This window comes from Sylvia atricapilla, chromosome 1 (genome assembly GCF_009819655.1).
Source record: "Sylvia atricapilla isolate bSylAtr1 chromosome 1, bSylAtr1.pri, whole genome shotgun sequence".
Lineage (NCBI taxonomy): Eukaryota > Metazoa > Chordata > Aves > Passeriformes > Sylviidae > Sylvia > Sylvia atricapilla.
Genome location: NC_089140.1, coordinates 128,018,970 through 128,039,464, shown reverse-complemented (window position 1 = coordinate 128,039,464; position 20,495 = coordinate 128,018,970). Strand labels below are relative to the sequence as shown.

The window sequence follows — 20,495 nt, the reverse complement described above, 5'->3', positions numbered from 1 at the left end:
AACAGAAAAAGATGTTACATTTCTGTTGGTTCTGACATGGTCCCTATTATTGCCATACCTAAGCACATGGCATTGTTCATATATTTATCCTTAGATAAATTCAGCAAACCAGGATTATAAAACAGTATTATGATTTTTTTTTTTTTTTTTTGGCAAATGTGGAAGAGAGTCAAAAGAAACTAAGATTTGGACACAATAATGAAGTGAGACTACAGTGCAGTTTGTACACTCTGTGTTAATGAAAGAGATTTGTATGGCTCTCTGTAAAGACTCAGGAGCCTTGGCAATCAGTGTCCAAAGTCCCTCTGTTCAGCATGTGTCCCAGAGCACTGCCAATCATGTGAGCAGCCTAAATTAATTCATAATTCATTAATTTAATTGTTCCTGAGTAGTCTGAGCCAGCTGATGCTCTCTGAGCACATCTAATCCAGACTGGCAGAGTTGACTTCAGCACAGATCATGGTAGAAGATGTGTCTACCTCTTGTTTTTATGTTCCAGCAGTTATGAATCTTGCAGAGGGAGCATAAAGTTTGACCCGTAGGAGATTCAAGCTAGATGCCTGTATTTCAAATGAGATGAACACACAAATCCCAATAGAACAGGCTTCCAGTCTGCAATTCTTAGTTTGCTGGTACATTTTATCCAATATTTCTAAAAAGGTGACAGTGAGACCAGGACCACACTACCTCCTGTTCCAGGATTTTGCCCTTAGAAATACTTTTTTTTCGGGCAGCAGAAGAGTAATTGTAATAACACACCTTGAAAGCCAACTGTCGCTCATACTTCGTATTTTCTTTTAGAGGTTTAGAGAATACCAGAAACTTTCTGATGGTGATATGGTGCTAATAATTTGATACAGCTGAATCCTCAATGCAATTGCTAATTTCAATGTAGTCTATACTATGTTAAAGGAAAACTCAGTAAAAAGACAGAAAGGAATAGCATACCTATTTAATTTTGTTGTAGATAAATCACAAGTGACATCTAAGGAACAACTATCCAGCACAAGACTTGCTTGGAGTTACAATATGCCAGTTACTTTTTATTTTCTATTTCAAATTTCTTACACTTCAACACTCTAGGCTTCGTGTTCTTGTGATTATGCAAAAGTAGTAAACATATGAAAAATATTATACAAATTGGGAGCTTATGTAATTTTTCTTAATTATTAAGCCAAACTCTTTCCTGTTCTTACAATTAACTTACAGCCATGAAAATCAGCTGTCTATTTAATAAGTGGCAGGTGTGGATGTGGGTAACTATAGAGAGCACAGTAAACTTCAGCAGACTGAGGCACTGAGACGTTTGTAAGAAAAGCCTGATATATAATTCTGTACTTACCAAAAGTAGATCAATGGGAAGGACGACTTTAATGTTTCTGTGAAATTTCTCATTCAGTTCTTTAACAAGAACAAGTACCACAATACTGAGCAAGGAGAGAAGTAATGCCTCCAGCTGAACTGATCTGATATTCTCAAACACATAGGCATAAATCTACAGTGAACAGCAAATAACAATCACAGATCAAAAATTATATTCTGGATCACATGCCATGGCATCTTCTCACAACTTCAGACAAATAATGAGTGAAAGCTGAATCAATACTGCAGGAGCTGAGTCATTGGACAAGTTTTTGGCCTGTATTTTAGATTTTACAAGGAAGAAAATCACCAATTTACCACTCCTATGGACTTGTGAGAACTCAAAAAAAAAAAAAAAAAAAAAAAAAAAAAGCAGTGAATATTCATGTATCTTAATTTGCAAATTTCTACTGGTAGAATAAATATATAAAATTCCAATAAATGTGATATGTTGTGATATGTTTCCTTTTCTTATTCAGTCTCATTAAGTTCAATGAGATAAATGAGTATTGCATTAAAATATTGAGAAAAGTTTCTTACACAAAGACATTTGTAGCAGCCATCTCATATAATGTCCACCAACTCTAGTACTAAAAGCTATTTCTGAGAAAAAAAATTATAATACAGAAAAAATGGGAAGAAATAAGGAGAGGAAAAAAGAGAAGGGAAAGAAAAATGCAGCAGTGGCTGGATGGGAAGATATGCAACAGGAATCTTCCAAGATGAACATCCTCTTCAGGGCATCTTCTGCAACCTCTGGGTCATTTTTCCAGGGTAATGTTTTTCCAGAGTAATTTCAGCAGGGCATCCTCAGCCCCTCTGTGGATTGCTCTTGCCCCTAACAGAGTGCTCCATGGAGCATGCTTTGGTCAGGTCCAGGTGCTGCACACACTAAATAGCTGCCAAGCTTGCATACAAACATCACTGGTTATTTAAGTAACTAAAATTATCTGCTTAGCCCTGTTTGTTTCCTTTTCTTCTGACTGCAGGGTTAAAGGGGAAGAGGACACCAGGACAGAGCTATGGAGCTGTGAATGGGACTCCTTCAGCTTTTTTACATGCTGCAATAATCTGTAAAACAGGTTAGAAAAATGTAGTTGGGTCTGTGATGAACAAGGAAAATATGGTGCTGGATTATAAAGAACATGCAGAATAGAAATACAGAACAGGAATAGAATGACCAACAGTGATGGGAAGCAGAGTCTTTGATGATGAATAAAATGTTGTAAGTAACAGACTCAGAAGAATGCAGTTGCCTTTGCACCAGCACAGATGACAGTGAACTGTAATTCTTGCTCTATGCTGAATATGTGGGTTCAGGAAAAAAGGCATGGTAGTAGACTAACAGGGAGTAATGGAAAAAATTAGAAGTTTGCTGAAACAGTTAGAAGAGGTGAAGAAAGTTAGAGAGAATACCTATCCTGATAAATTAAAAAAATCATGAGATCACAACTTATTTTCAGGCCTCATGAAGAAAAGCAGTAGTCTATTGCCTGAAAGAACAGCAAGCCATAAAGATAGATACAATACACAAGCTTACTAAAGCTGTAAGGGGGAAAAAAAAATAGACTCAGTCCCTTAAGTTCTGCATTTAAATTCTGGGAACAATTGTGCATCCTGGAATCTAAACCATGGACACAACGGAAGTTAAGATTAGGATGTAGATTTAGACATCATCACAAGCAACTTTTTTTTAAACCCCAACATAAAAGATAAAAAAAAATCAAGCAAGTGAAGATTGAAATAATAATATTAATATTTTTAAAAGGGCATTTTCTCTGGCAATGACTAAGAAGACCACTAAAATAAATCAAAAGTGACACTTGTAGTTTAGTCAAAATAAAGATTAATAATTTTCTGCTCCAGAGAACTTATTCTTAAGTACATGTATAATGCTAACAAGTTTTGACAGTTTGGAGGTTAAATACATATATTTTTATTGGACAGGAGAAAGTAATAGCAAAATTATCTTAGGAAAGAACCCTGTTCTAGCAGAAAGGTAGTCAATAGGGTGATAAAATTTATTTCTACTGTTCTGATTCTGTCACTCATTAAAGAGGTGATGCTTATATTGAAAGTTGGTAAATTAAAATAGCTTCCTGATTTTTTCTCTCTGAGGATATTTTCATAATCTAGAAAACGAAAAAAAAAACCTTAAAGATGGTTTCAGAAAAGTAACTTTCTTCATAAAGAAGAAATTTAGCCCTTGGAGTTTTGATTAAGGATGTACAATATAACCCAGCACAAACATTTCTCAGAAACCAGGAAAATATTTTAAAATCAACTTCTTAAGTAATATGATCTAGATATGTCTTAAATCTGAAGAATTAAACCACAGTTTTTAACCACATATTGCCCCACTATAATCAGAATATATGTGGATTGTATCTTCAGTGGCTTAGGACTAGATCTGTACCCATAATTTTCCAAGAATGCATTTCCAAGAGAATACAGGACTTAGTTCAGTGCCCAAACAGAAGCTGTGCTTAATTAAGACAAAAGGAGGCAACCTTCAAAACTGTGCCCACAAACTCATCAAAGACTGAACTAGATCTAAGGTGAAGTGGCAAGAAAAGGGAAGAAATGGATTGATTCCTACTTGCTGAAGTCAGAGAGATGTGATTTGTTTTGAAATTAATTCTGGCTCTTAAAGTGTCAGCATTAGCTATCTGTGTTCATGGCATCAAATCTAATTTTCCTAGACAAAGTGAGACAAAGGACTGAGTGAATAAATAAATTTTTTGTGAAGAAATGTACACCAGCTGCAAGAATTTTTGTCTTTCAAATTGAGTGAAAAAGACATTTCCATTTAATTTTAAAAATACATAGCCAAATCTTGTAAACCTTTGCCATAAGGTTTCAGACTTTGCAACAAAATATTTATATTAACTGCCTAGTACATCCTTTGGTGTTTCTTTGCAGTCGTACCCTTCAGCCAATAAATGAAAAATAATGAAACTACCAACACTTTGTAGCTCATTCAAATTCAGTAGCCCAAACAGCCCTATCCCCAATGTGTCTGTAGTTCACTAAAACAATTCTGGAAGTAATACATCAACATTAAATTAATTAGACTAAAGAGCTTCCACTGACTAGTGGGTTCCTGGGTAACCATTTTCTGAAAACTTAAAACCACTCAAGTCATGATATGACCAGTGAAACGAGGAGACCCTTTCACAAGAAAGAAGGAGCATGTGGCTCTTAGCATACAGGAATGTAATTAACATACACAAAAGGCGTCTCTTTAAACTGTAGATTTTACATGGTATTCTGTCCAGCCAATTACTGTACTCATCCAAGATCAAAACTAAATCCTAAATCTAAGTACGTAAAGCTCAAGCTTGCAATGGCATTGGCATCTGATTCAAAAGATTTACAAACATTTTATTCAAAAATGTAAGTTCAGCATTTCACATATTTAGATGATGCACTTACAGAAATAATTTGGAAATTGTGCAGCAGAATTTAGCTTGATGTTGCAGTGTATGTAGCAGTGTTTGTCATTATGTTATTTAAAATATTTTTAAATTAGCAATAATATATTAATTGAGCTGTTTGCCTCTTGTATTTTTAGCTTCATTGCTAGTTTTGTGTAAAGAGGTTCTTAGTAGAACCTATGTGACAATATCCTGAGCAATCAATGGACTTTTTGTAATTTGGACCTAAGTCCAAACAAGCAATTTTCGAGCTTTGCACATATATATATATACAGACACTGAATGTTCCTTTTCTCATGGGAAACCATCAGTTTTGAGGTGATATTGAACATTGTAATGGTTTATATTCCAGAAAGGGTGTGTGTTTGGATGTAATAATGAAATCCTCTGCACTGATTTTTTTGAATGTCTATATGAAACTCCAAAAGATTAGCTCTAAAATGTGTATAGAGGGTGAAGCAAACAAAGGAATTAAAGGAACATGTAATTTAATATAATACCTTTTTAAGAGTGGACAACTTCATTTCATTTTCAAAAATATTTCATTCTGATGTTTTTTAAATATGTCACACTGGAGGGAAAATGTACAGGCAAATACTATAAGCTGTATAGGTAACAGGAAAAAAAAGGGTGAAAAGAAGGGACTGATAGCACTGAAGGTTTGAGGGTTTTTTCCAGAATTGCAGCAGAACCACACAAAGATTTTGCAACAAGCTTGCAACACAGCCACAGAAGACCCCATTTTGCAAAGCAAGTTTCTTACACTGCAGTTCATTTTGCAGTGCTGTATTTTCTCAGAAACATGTGGAAAGAGAAATATATCTGTACACAAACAAGGGGTGAATACAATTATGTTCTTCAGTTTTCAGAGGCTGAGTAAAACTTGATGACACTTTTCCTTTTCCCTTGTAAACTTAGATCTCACATGCATTATTCCCCCACTGTTTTTCTTCTTCTCCTTCACTTTTCCTTTTCTATTTGCAAAATACTAGCTGATGCTGCACTGTGCAGCTCAACTGAAATGTGACAAACTATGTACAGGGAAAACAAAATTTAATAAGTTACATAACCTATGTGTAAACACAGAAATGCCATAGGCTCAAGGCCAGTGTACTAGATTTGTTCTCCATATGCAAAGGTCCTTTCTACGTATTTAACCATGATCTCACACGCTATAAAGAATTCATTTCACTGGCTTGCTGTACTTGCAACTCTCCTATCACACTTTATTAAACATTCTTATTCTAGCTTTGCCAACCCAAAGGCTGCCTGAGGCAAAGCAATTGGTTTTGTGAGTGGGAGGTGTTTTGGAGTGGACAAAAAAAAAAAAAAAAAAAAAAAAAAAAAAAAAAAAAAAAAAAAAAAAAAAAAGTAAGCAAAAATACCAGTCTTTGGATTTAGAGAATTTGAAGTAAAGAACATGTCCAGAGAGACATGCCAAAGTTGCCTTTCACTCTCTAGATACACATGCTAACTACTTTATATCTAATTAATACAATTTTCACATGAAACTACCACCATTGACGAAAATTATTGTTAAAGTCTAGCTCTGGTGCTTTTGGCTGAGGTATGGGACCTTCTTAAGGCAATTTATAAGTCTGAACAGACACCAGAAATATTTTTAAATACTTATATAATAAAATTGCCCCTTTTTATTATTCTTTCAAGTCGAACAGAGTAGAATTTTTTTTTTTTGGTCATTTATTTTCACACAATTTACAGAGAGAGCAACTCAGAACCTTTAAAAATTCAGGCAAATTTTTCTTTGGAATGTGTTCAAAGGGGATAGATTTCAAAAGAGAAGAGAAAGGCAAAGAACTTGTTTCAAATACATTAAAAATACAAGGGATAAGGGAATAGATTTCTCTCAAAGCATTTGAATGACCTCATTTATGATACCATCAGCACACCAAGGTGGAAATATTTCTTCATATCACTGGTGTTCTTTATTATTGCTCCTAATGTATATTTTGATTATGCCTTGGCTGCAGTACTTAACACCAGTCATCTCTACAAGATGACAATATTCCTATATGTAAGTATAGTCTCCATGGAAACACCATGAAAAAGAGGCTATTCGCATTTACATTAAGAATCATTTATGAAAAGATATTTAAGTAATAATAAAAAATTAAGAACAATTTTTAATAGTCTAATAAGCCAACTGACCACTCATAAAAATAGCTATTACACTTTTAGGTATATCTCTACAAGACACATGGTGTTTATTACATGCTCCTAATTTTCATTAATAAATTGTTCCTGTAAAAAAATTAACAAATTAATTATCCATATGAAGAGCTATCAGATTTATAAGATACTATAAAAAAACATTCTAGAAAACATCTTCTAATCAAGATTTCACATTAACAAATTTTCCAAATAAGAGGAAAAAATAAAGCACGTAGTAGGGCATGAAGACATAGTCAGTCCTTTTAAATAAGCCACTAATTTGGTGGCTGACTAGATGAAATCTCACTATCAGTGCAATGTAAGTATCACCTCAGCAAGTAAATATAGTTTTATTATGAGCAAAATATCATGTTGTAACACTAATAATGCCAAGAGATTATGCTCACAGCACTGAAACCGAGGGCTTGCTGAAATAAGTTACCATTAAAAATATGTTTGTGACTGCTGTGTAATAAGATGATACAGCTTTACTCTTTAAGGTTTCAGTCAAAAATATGTCCTTTCCAGGGGCTGTAACCATGACACTGGTGCATCATGTCCTGGCCTTGACCAAACCAGCCAGGTGGTGGTGTGTCCCTGACAGCATCAGGTACTTTCCCATGGTACAGGTGGGAAAACACTGGAACTGCAACAGCCACTGTCTGGCCAAGGTGGGGAACAAAGAGTGATCAGTCATCCCCTGACAGCCTTGGAACATTCCCTACCTGAACTGGAACCCAAATAGAACAGCACCATTGTTGGCAAAGTTTTGGAAACAATTTCCAAATGTTTTGGAAACTCCAGTTATGAACAGGATGGAAACCAACTGATGACTAAAGCAAATCACTTTGTGATCCTGCACACAGCAGCCCTAAGTGAGGCCTTCTGAGCTCTTTTGGGCCACAGTGAGATATGCCAGCACCTCCCTCTCCTCGAGCTTGTGAAGCCTCAAGTCTGTGATACTTGGAAGGCCATCACTTACAGCAAGGCCTGGGCTGATACACACACACACACACTCCTTGAGGTGCAACCCCTGCCTGGTGGACTCAAGCTTTTGCCATGAGTGCTTCCCTGAAGCCAAGGGGAATTTTAGATAAGAACTTTTACACTCACAGACAGACGTATATCTCTGTCTGTGTGCATGGGAAATTATTATGTGTGTGAATGTTGTTATCACAAAACTGTAGTGAAGTCACTGTTATAGGTATAAAAAGTGCCATTTAATCATAAATGTTAAATTACTCAATGATGAAATTCTGTTAAACTCTTTTGCACACCCTTATTTTTGTATCCATACCCTTTGCACTCTTACCCTTTTTCATCCTCAGTCTCCATCCTAAATTGATACTAATACAATTTTCCTATGAATGCTTCTTTCTTGGAGTAAGTAAGAGAGTGAACCTTGCCACTGAATTCTGTTAAAATCACACTTTCATACCATATTAAGCTAATACCTGCTTTTTGCCAGTATCTCTGTTGGTGATGCTTTAAGCAGCCTAACCACTCATTTGCAACAATACTGCATGAAATGCTGCATGCATGTTGTAAAAATTACCCTAAAGTTGTCCACTGGCCATGTTTATGGCAAAGTAGTATCATGTCATAAAATAATAAATAACATGTCTAGAGTAATTTTTGCATAGGAGATGCACAAATCTTGGGTCGTTTTCCTTTTACCACAATGATGGTCAGATTTCATTCAGCAGCATATGAAGAAAATATGTTTAAATTTATATTTATATTCCTTCCACATGCTGACCCAAAGAGAGATTACCCTCCCTGTATGAGTGCATAATGGGTCAGGATAATAGATTGAACTATTAATGCCCTAACAAGCATATTTCAAATTAATTACTGTACCCATTCCTGCTAGTTCTCTATCAAGTTTCCCAAATCTCTTCTTACAAACAGTTAAAGCAAGATGAAGGTTCATCTTCTGTTCATTCACGCATGTGTATAAAAAATTCTTACACAGAGACAAGTACTGCATACAATAAAATGTTAGCTAATGAAGTAACCCATCTCTTTCACTGAACTCACATGAAAAAATGCCAGTGGTCCTGACATATATGGCACTTTCATTCCCAGCAGGTACTTCACTTGGGAAGTCACAACGTGTGTTGCCGCTCCTGTTGTCATCGCGCTTATCACGGGTTCTGTCAACAAGAAAGTGGCACTGCCCAACTGCAGCATGAACATTGCTACCTAAAAGGCAAAGGCAGGAGGACCAGCAATTATTATAAAATGCAGCTTCTTGGTGATAGGACAATGAGTCAATGATAAATGAGCTAAAGATACAAAGCAAAAGTCCTTTGGAAGACAAATATACCTGAAAGTGGAACCCACTGAAGTTCTGTGGGTTTACTTGCACTATTTTAGTCACTAATTTACCATACTCTAACACTGGTTTAGAAACAAAAGCAAACTCAAAGAAATGAAATATTCTCTCTTGCTCAAATACTTGAGCACAATAAACACCATAAAAACATCAACTCAACACTGCAACAAGAAGTACAACAACTCAAAAAGTGAGGCTGGTTTGGAGACTCATTCCTGCTCCACTGCTATGCAGCCTAAATGGGCCAAGAGCCCTATCTTAGTCCGTTTACTGATTGCCATAATGTCACTATCAGGATTCCCAGCATTAGTAATTTCAACAGATCCCAAATTTATGAGGTGCTATAGAGACTCTCGTGGAGACACCTCCAATTCAGGAATTAAAACTACAGCAGGATCTACAACTGTTGTAGGTATTGTTGTGTTCAACAATTTTTTCCTCTTATCCTGGACTTCAAACATTCTTTCCCTCCAAAGTATGAGATTTGTATCACTTAATTCTTTGAACAAAGTTGTTACTATAGCTGCTACTGTGGTTTACATAACACTTAATGCTCTTCTGATCCACATTAAGTTACATTGACATTAACTCCCCTCACAATGAGTTTTTCAGTTTCTTACTTCTATGATCTTTGGATTTGCTGTTCTTCTGCCTGAAAAGAACTCTGTGCCAAGAGAGTTCTTGGCACAGAGTTCTTCGTTACAATACCTTCTTAGAGGTTCATTTTGTGTTTACCACACTAAATATCATAAATTTGGAATATATCAGAGGGGCGTTTTTTAGTTTGTTTAGTTTGGGTTTTTTGTTTGATTTTTTTTCTGAAGCTAAAACTACCATTTTCAGATGTTATCATTCTTTACGCCTCAACACCATTCATGTTCTCACCATAAAACTCACCAGTATGCTGTGAGCTTTGAGCATAGTACCACAAAAGAAACAAAAATATCAAAATAAGTGGCTTTTAATTTACCACAAAACCTCTAGTGAGCAATATCCTCTTCTATTTGAGAGATTAAATCTGAGATTTTTCTTCTACATCCCACTAATAGGATGTAAATTGCTCTTTACTATGAACAATTGGAACATTGATTGCTATTCAGGATTGGACTCCAATAATGATAATTACTGTATACCCTCAGTGAGTAGTCATTTAGTTAGTCAGGCCTAAAACTGATAATTACTAATTTCAGATATTTTGTTTAGCTGTTTGTTCTAACAGTGTGTCTACCAATATATTTAAAACATTGTTCACAGTAGCAAAGACCAATAAGAATTAAATTCTGCCTTCCCTAGTGAAGTTTTGTTTTTTTTCCAAGATTGGTTTCTATTGTCTGGATGTGAAATTTCTAACTGTGTAACAGCTTCGTTTCCAGGAAATGGGATGTTTACTTAACCATAGAATAAATACCACAGAGACAATTATTTATTCTACATAATATCAGAGAGAAGTATTAGTTACTATTAGCATTTCAGAGAAAGTTATTATTGTGAGTTACAGAAAAAGGATTGCTCAGCTTAGAAATTTCAGTATCACTCTCAGATGTGCTTTTTGGGATTTTTACTTTTTTTCTTTTAATCTGCAGCATTTTAAGAAGATCCTTCTCAGGTACTAACTAAAAAAACACATTTCAAACACAGCTTTTATTGATTGCATGTAACCATAGGCCATGTAAAATACATGCAGACCATGAGTATGGTTTCAATTAGACAATTTCTATACCCACTCAATTAAACAAGCAACAGCCTACACTTGGTCCCCTCTCCTTACTGCCCAAGGTGGCTCAGGACTTCCAGAAACAAAGGCAGTACTTCATGAGAATGAACATCCTACACTTTATTTACATGATAGTTAAATAAATGTGATGTGCACCCATAAATCTTCCATGCAGATATCTAAAAATGAAGCAACCAGAACAGGAAACATTCTGGGTGGAGGGTGTAATTTTCAGCATAAACTGGTATGGGAAATCTCATGTTGTCCTTGCAACATGAGTCATGTACAGAAACTCCTTGGATCATTAGGAGGAAAAAAGTTTTGAAACAAGCCTCCCAAACCTAGTTGCATGTGAGTTTTCTTGACAGATAAAATTATTAGCATTTACACGGGGCCAGATTGACTCTGCAATTAACCCTCCATGCTGGGCAACAGCCATTTCAGCTTGGCTGCCACTGCATTTTGAATAAATACCATTTGAAATTGAGCTGAGCTGACAGCACACAATTGCATTACATTGCATTATGTCATAAAATCTTTCACCTAGTAACACTGACCAAACTGTAGAAAGGTCAATATTCTTAAAGAAATGTCTAATGTTCTTAAAGAAATGCTTTATCTTGGCTATTGTTTGTGAAGCTCATTTTTGCAGGTCTTCCACTTTATTTTCTGATATATGTTATGATTTCTTTTCATCCCTGATGTGGACAAACTACAGAGAAAAGTGACAGTAAAGTGCTAGAACAGAAAAAAAAATATTTCTATTATCGTTCATATTACAGAGATTTTCTTAAACTGTAAAAGAAACAAAAATTTTCATACATTTTAGAATTGCATCCAGAATTTTTAATTTTTAAGAACTTAGTTCCTAGAGGATAATAGTATATTTCAGGGCAAGAATATGCACAGTATAAAAATGGTTTGAAAGGCACTTGGCTATTGTTTATTTGGGTGGCATTTTCAGTACCTAATACCATGTAAAAAGACTCATTGAGAAGCAACTTTCTTTAGATGAATTTTATTTTCACCAGGTATACATTCTTGAGTTAAATTCATGTAAATGAAACCAAGACCTTTCAGAGAAAAGAAAAAAACAATATAAGAGAAAGCAAGGGAAAGCAGACTAGAGTTAATACACAATAAAGGAGAAAAGCTCAGGGAAACAAGGTATGCAGTGAAGTGATTAGAGAGAAGTGATGCAAGGTGTGATTTTTTAAAAAAGAATATAAATAAAGAAGTAAATTTCATATTGGGAGAGAGACATTACAGAGGGAAACTTTTCTTGCAGCTGTCTTTACTGCTTCATAATTTTACTCTGACAAGTGGAAGAGAATGGGAATTTAGCCAGGAGAAGAAAAATGAGCAACTGCAAAAAGCAAAGCCCTCTATGTTCATTAATTCAGAACCTTCGGTTCTTGTCCATTTTCAATACTTTTTTCCCATGACAACATGCTCAGTTTATTATGATTATTACTATTAGAATTACATTCAACATGTAGTCAATTTAACTTCATGGCCAGTAAAAATTTTATCACTTAACAGCTCTTTGGAAATCAGTAATGTCAAACTTTGTGTCCACAGAAATTCAAAGACTGATATCATGTTACCTGCTGCATGGATTCAGCTTTGGAGAATGAATTTTAAACCCCTCAAAACTCCAGTGTACTGGAAGGGGTTTTTCATTGTTACAGCATACAAAGTGGTGGTGCCCTTTCTGATCATTTGCTGCATGGTCTGGGTAGATGAGGCAGACATGGGGAGAATCTCTTGGAGGGAAACAGTACAGACTGTGAGTCTCTCATTTGGTACATTTTATCAGTTATCTCAAAATCTAAGGTTGCAAAAATGAAGACATCTATGTGGCGCTGTTGTACACTACAATAACACAAAGACTCTGACATCAGAAGGCTGAAAATGACTTCTTTATTGTTGGGATGTCTCCTTTTTTATACTATTCTACACAGACCAATTTGATTGGTGAAGCAAAGACAAACTTCTTTAATCACATTGGTCAGACCAGAGAGACATCAAGAAGTCTTTCCTAGAGAAAGAATATAAACAATTTGCAGTTGCAAAAACATGTATTTTGTTTACAGAAAATGCCTTGGAAAAGGAATTTCAGAAAACTAAAATATCTCAGGCACAAACCAGGGCTACAATCTATGGACCCTCTGAAGACAAGTGTCAGACACACTTCAATTGGGTTGAGTTGCCAATTTAAAACTCTCCATGTTCAATAGACATCTAACTGGTAGACCATTAGCTTTTGGTCTTCTGAGCTGCAGCTCTTATGTTCATTCTGGGTGTCTTGAGAGCGTCTGGAAGCTTCTGATGGTGTGCAGAGTCCTCATTCCAGGACCTGAAAAATATTTTCTGTGGTCTTTCTATACTAAGAAATACTTTGTATTTCATACACATAGTATGTTCTACCAAACTGTGGGAACCAGAACTCCTACACAGCCTCCTTGTAGTTCTCAAATACAAAATATGAGTCTGCAATAAGGTATTTCCATTGTAAAAGAAAAATGAACTTTTTTCCTGATTATCACTGTATAATAGACTCATGGTTTTACCTCATGCAGAGCTATGTGTAACAAACTAGTGCAGCATCATTTTTCCCACAGGGTAATAAAGATTTAGACAGGAATATTGCCTTGCAAAAACATCCTTCTTATTCAAATGTGCTCCTTTGTTATTAAGCAAATTGATAATAGACTGCGTAGATTTGTTCTCCAGAAAACCAGAAACATTTTTATTTCCAACATTGTAAATCAGCAACTAATTACATGTTAGTTTTTAAAATACAGTAGATGAAAAACTTACAAAGAAAAATGTTACAAGACTGGAATGTAATAAGCAGCTATTTTTCCTTTATGGAAGAATAGCCCAACTGAAGTCTATACCACTGTGGTCTTAAGAGAATTAAGGTTTTTTTCCTAGGGTATATTTTTTTTTCTCAGTTTCATCTGCAAGGAGCTTTCCTCTATTTATTCAGCAAATCTTAATCTTTAACTTCAGTTTAGTATGCTGAGATTATTTTAGACACACATTAATATATTATATGTGGAAGCATTCTTGCACATATAATGTATTAATAGGGGGAAAAATATTACCCAAAAGCTCTTTTGAGGATTTCTTTAGTGTTATAAAGGCAGCAACCAATTTCAATTACAAAATTACTCCATAGGTGTCTGCTATGTTCCATCATTTTCTGCTCCCATCAATATCTCTGATATATTTTATATCAGAGAAGAATTCTATTAATTTGATTTGTTTTCCATGTCCTGTTTATCTCTATAGAGTACCAGCTACACAAAAGTAAATCTTCATTATGCCTTTCATTCTGGTTTTAAAAATGAAATAATGAATGCATTATATTAAATGGTTTTGGTAATTACAGTTTTTATTTTATGTTTACTTATTTTCTTTCTTAATACTGTTTTATCTTCATCAGAATGCCTCTAAAGATAACTAAATATCTTTCCTATTTTATGAACACTTCTTCAAACATTAGATTTCAGCGGTAGTTTAGGACTCTGAAATGTATTACTTTGAGAAAAACTTAAGCAGCTGTGCCCCAAATTTCAATTGTGATAAGCTCTACCTATCCTTGTCTTATGATCAGAAAACAGTTCTAACTTATTTCATGTCTAGATAGCACAGAAACTCACAGAGCCTGCTCAGAATTTGCCTCACACACAAATATGCAGTTGAGGTCTGCACTAAACACAAACTAGCCAACAGTAGTTAATCTCAAAAAACATCTCCCCCCATCCTTCCTTCCATTACTCACTATTTTGTATGGTTTTCCTTTTATTTTAAGATTATTTGCTGATTAGGGTACTTAGCCAGGCAACTGGGAAAACAGCATCAAATTGCTTTTTAGGCCAAAAAGCAATGTTCTGCTCTTTAACTGCTCTTCCCTAGAAGGAAACAGCTGTTTTGGCAAGGACTTTTGATCTTTCATCTGCAGGCTGCCCAAGGTATTGATTAGTCACAGCATCTGTTGCTTTTGTGCAAATAGTGGTGAATTAGAAAACTGCACTTTGACTGTTTTTCAAAAAATAAATAAAGTCTTATAGTTGATAACATAACCCAGGTCTCCTCCCTTTCCAGAGCAGCACCATCCTGTCCTGGTTTGGAATAAATTAGGGAAGAACCTCTAAAAGGAGTCCCAAATACTAACTACATGGAAGATACAACTTCATTTTGTATTTCAGGACATCTTCAACGAAAAGCTGTTGCCTCAAAATGCATCACACAATTCTTCTTGTCCCAGAGCATGCATTAACTGAAGGCTGGCAGTTAATTTCTAATCTAATCTGATAAATAGAAGGTGGTGACAGACTTAGCTCTCCATTGAAAGCAGGATGTGCCCTGTCACCTTATCTGGGCTTTGCAGCAACTGTTAACTTGGAGACTGGAATCACGATGTGAAGCTGAGATTCTCACACTTAGCAGCACCTGGGAAGGTGGCAAAGTTTGATCTCAGCCTTGATTCAGGCTTTCACTTGGGTATCACAGCTTCAAGGCAGTACTTCTTTAGGAAACAAGTACTTCACTCTGGTCTCCAACCATTAAACTTGGTAAAGGAGTAGTGGCAGCGTGACAAGCACCAGGTATGATTTTAATGCAAGTGGCATTAATGGCCTGGGAGAGGAGCCCACACACGTGTCGCATTTCCCTGCCAGACCTGCTCTGAAGATGCAGAGAGGATTTACCAGTTCTTCTCATCCCAGTCAGGATTAAACAGGACATAGGCTGAGATAAATCAGCCGATGAAGTTCAAGATATATGAAAAAGCAGAACTTTTCAGCATGACAGAGTAAGATGTTTAGAGAATTTACACATCTAATGGGGTTCTGCAGCCACCAAGCAAAAATAATTTCTGCTTTGGATTTCAAAGTTACATCAAATGAATGTAATAAATAAAAATGATATTTCCTACTGACTAACATAAGTATATGCCCCGGTTCCTGCCAAGCACAAAGGCTACTGAAGATTCCATTCTGGGCTCCTTTGCTCATCTTCTGCACGGGAGAGGCATCCAAAGCACCAGGTGGAAGGGTCTGGGTTTCTTTTAGGAGCCCTGGTGCCTAGGAGGCGTTGCAATGTCACGTGCTGGAACATTATTCTATTTTAATATTTACAAGGAAAGGGGGAAGCCTTCATTGAAGACCTAAGCAACTGGCAATGAATAAAGGAACTTGGCCCTTTTACCCACAATAAAAATAAAAAAAAAAAAATTAAAAAAAAAAAAAAAAAAAAAAGACATTCAAAAGACCTCTGATCATTTAAATAAACTTTAGAGAATCATTAGAAGACATCTGTTTCACTATTTCACTTTAAAGATGGGTGTGTGAACTCTAAAGAGAATTTAAAGTTTTCCCTACTGTTTTTAATTATTGGATATTGTATCATATTGCTTTTCAAGCCAAGGGCAACAGAAAGCCTCAGGAATATGTCACTGCTTACCAGGAGCTGATTCATGTTTGTTTGTGAAAGAGAAGGAAAGGGGACACCAACTGCAAGTGAGTGCTACAGTAGAGCTGACAGAATGTAGTTTTGCTTCATACTGTAAACACTGGGAGCATATATACAGATAATTACTACATCTCAGCAAAGAGTAGCAAATTCTTATAGCACATTAGTTTCATCATTTATGACCACTGAAGCAGATGTTTTCATTATTTTTTCTCAGAGAAGTATAAAAAGCATTACAAATATCATGGCCGTCAGAAAGGCAGTACATCAGTAGTATACAGAAAATGTGATCACCACCAACCTGAATGATTCCTCCTAGAAATGAAACTGCTGCCGCAACTCCAATCCTCTGCATTTCAAATTCTGACAAACCCAAAATTCCTGAATTATTGTTTGCTGTGAAATTAGTTCTGACTGAAGGAACAAGACGCTCAACTGCATTGGCAGATATTAAGGAAGTTAAAGCAAAAGTTCCTGTAGAAAAAGCCACACATTAGTCATCAATAATTATATATCTGTCTATACTCATCACTCATGGTCTCTTTTACAAAACAGCCATTATGAGCAAAAGTGCGATTTTGTACATTCCTGTCATCATAAGAACAATTTTAAGGTAATTTTTCTATGTAACACACATTTCTTCCCATAAAATACCATTTATACAAGCAAATTAAATGTAATTTTTTAGCACATTCGTTAAGACAGGTTTACAAAAGAGATTCAAATACAACAATTTACAATGATTTCAAGTTATCAGAAATGCTTTTAACTCACACTAGATGCGATCAAGCAGCTATTTGTCTGAGAATCCCAAGTGTTCACCATTCAAATTTCTAGGGGAACTAATTCACACTATATATATAATACCTAGCCCATTAAATAGTACCTAGCACTCTAATATATGGAGGCAAATTATGACAAAAACATTTATTTGCTGAGGGAGGTAAAGCATATTTAATGACACAAAAATAAATGAGGATGACAATTCACCATTAAAAGACCAAGCATGCAGAGCTGTTAGAGCATAAGAATATCTTGCTGTGTCAATGGCCCACCTTGCCCAGTACTCTGCCTCCAGCTGTGACAGTTGGATGTGATACCCAGGGCAAGCACACAAGCCTGGCCATTTTCTGTCAGCCATTGCCCTTAATGCCAGCATCCATAGCTGTTGTGTTAGAGAAGTACTTCCTTAGGTGGCCTTTTTGGTTTTGTTTGGGGACTAGCATTCATGAATTTGTCAAAGGTTTGTCTGAACCTGCTTGTAATTTCTCCTTCCACAATGTCTTCCAAGAGCAGGTTGCAGAGGTTCACCATCTGCTGTACTGTTGTCTTTAATCTATAGTTTAATAGTCTTTTAAAGTAATTTCTCTCTGAACTCGCCTTTTTTCTACCACTGCAGGACCTGGTGAACACAGTCCTGCCCTTGCCTTGGCCTTCACAGAGTAATGCTCACAGCATGAATCCCTCAGGAACCCACCAGGGGTACCACCACCCTGAAAAATGAACATGAGGTCCAGCCTTTTGCTTCATATCTTTCAACCTGCTAATAATTAATAAAAGGACTTTTCTTCTGTCACAAGGACAACTTAGTTTCTATAGTAACCTTTGGTGAGGAACCTTATCAGTAGCTGTTTGACTATTCTGATATCTTATACTTAAAGCATATCCCTTCTCCATGCAGTTGTTGACATTCATACAGTAGTCTAGAAGGTAGTGAGGTAGGATTTTCCTTTACAGAAATCACATTAACTCCTCTCCAACTGGGTCTGATTATACATATCTGTTTTTGCCCCATCTCTAGAAGTGCCCAAGGCTGGGTTGGATGGGAGTCTGAGCAACTTGACCTAGTGGAAGGTGTCCCTGACCATGACAGGGGTGTTGAAACTAGATGATCTTTAAAGTTTCTTCCAAACCTGGCCATTCTATGGTTGTGAGATAAAATTAAATTTGAAAACAGCTTACATAGAGTTCTATCTTCAATTAAAGATTGCATGTGTTATTTATGACAGATAAAGCTGTCTCAGAGGATAGTTCAAAATCAATTATTTTAGCAAAAGTCAAGAAAAAGGTGTATGTGTTTGTTGCTCAGGTGAGAAATCTTTTTGAGTAGATCAGCTATTTCGAAGAAGAGGCATTTCAAGAGCCGTTGATGGATTTTCCATTTCATATTAACATGACTGCCCTCACTAACAAAGGACACTTTTACAGGCTATGTATGTATGGAGAGCATCACAGATCTTACAGAATATTACTAATTCACTTCAATTTCTGCTAAGTAAAGAAATTGTCTCTAAGGTCCATTAGAAATTATGGAGCATTTGAGGCAGGCAGTACAGGTCTCACACACTCAGCTACGCATCACAATGCTATAATTGAGGCTGGGGGAACAAGTACATAAGACCTTCCTTCTGAAAAGATCAACAATATGTGTCACTCAAATTTATTATTAAAAAAAAATCCATGTGTGCAAGAAAACTCTTTTATTGCCTTTTTTTTTTTTTTTTTATTGAGATTAAATTTTGAAATAGAATTATGAATGCAAAGAGTTTCCACACCAAGGACCATGCAGAAATCTGCAGACACGAAGCTGTGGAACTCAGCAAGTCAATCTCTGAAGAGTATTCCCTCCCAAGGATAAAACATCAGACTTAACAGCTTGTACTTACCTATTTTATAATCTTTTTTCATTATTACAATTTATGTCAATCAGATGCGTATTTATCTACTTTTCCACATATAATGGATTCTTGTCTTCCTAAGAATCTTACACTCACAAACTTCTGACAATACCCTTTTAAATGTTTTAGTTTTGAAACAGCTATTTAATATAGGCTAAAGTTTTAATCTATCTGTATCCAAGAATAAAATTTATTTTCCAGGTTCTAAATTTCCACCTTTTTTTGGAATGCTTCCCTTTTAACATGAGCTGAGTACAGTCCCTTACTCATTACAACATTAGGACACTAACACATCCACAAATCCTTTTTGGACATCAAAGGCTCAAATACTTTCTGTACATCTAGGGAAAACAAACTTTCAGCTTTCTTTTTCCTCTAAGACAATTTATAACTGTTCAGAATTGGGTTTTTATAATGCAACTGAATATTTTTGATCAAAAAGGGTGCTCAAAATGTGTTGCTAACCTCTTAGTAGAACATTGCATACACTTGTGCAATCAGATTCCACAGAGGTAATTTTGAGTATGATTACCCAGAACCTTTCAGGAGATTTTCTGTTCTTCAAGGAAGAGATACCTCTTCCCTGCTTAAATCTTCTGACAGCCACAGGGGCTGTTTCCCTTTACCCTGCCATGCTGAATGCTGCTGCTGGGCCTTTCTCATCCTTCTTGCAAACTTCAGGGGCCATCAAGTGCCCACTTCTGCATGGCAAAGAATTTGTGGTTCAATCTAATGAGTGTTATTTCCAGCTGCCCTCTATAATTTGATTTCTTTGGGCTCGGAAACAGAGCATTCATCAACCTATTTGGAGCACAAAGCCATTCAGTTCTTTAGCAGCTGTGCCTCTGCTGAGGGTGAACAAGTAACTCATAACTACCAGCAGAGCAGCCAGGTAGCACCTTTCACTATCTACCCAGCTACTCTGCAAGAGGACAAGAGCCCTCAGTGGGATAGTCTCTAGCTTTAATACAATAGCAGGTAATGGGGTCAGAAAGTCGTTTTTTGTTTTATTTTCCTGAGAAATTCAGGATTTGTGTTTTAGACAGGTGAGAAGTAATGCGTATTTTCTATGGTTTAAGAGGAAGTCAAGCCTTTTTCATTTCCATTTACATACATCTTGTTGGCAGAGCCCTTTGTTAAATGCTTAGCCTGAAGCAGATTTCTAAAGCAGAATTAAAATACAAAAGCTCTTACTAAATTACACTTATAAAGGAGGTGTCAGTGCAATATTAAATTATAATGGCATGAGTAACTCCAATATTTTCTTAATGAGGCTTTTTAAAGTACTTAAACTGACAAAAAAATAGTTG

The 20,495-nt window shown here is 35.9% G+C and overlaps 1 protein-coding gene across 1 annotated transcript in view; it reads right to left on the bottom strand.

The window, feature by feature from the left end:
- Positions 1 to 20,495, bottom strand: part of SLC26A7 (solute carrier family 26 member 7) — a 65,315-nt gene that overhangs the window by 30,991 nt on the left and 13,829 nt on the right. The window contains exons 3-5 of the mRNA XM_066333265.1: positions 16,809 to 16,981; positions 9,012 to 9,176; positions 1,343 to 1,495 (exon numbers count right to left, since the gene is read on the bottom strand). Coding sequence (XP_066189362.1) covers positions 1,343 to 1,495; positions 9,012 to 9,176; positions 16,809 to 16,981 — 491 coding nt within the window. The remainder of the gene's footprint in view (positions 1 to 1,342; positions 1,496 to 9,011; positions 9,177 to 16,808; positions 16,982 to 20,495) is intronic.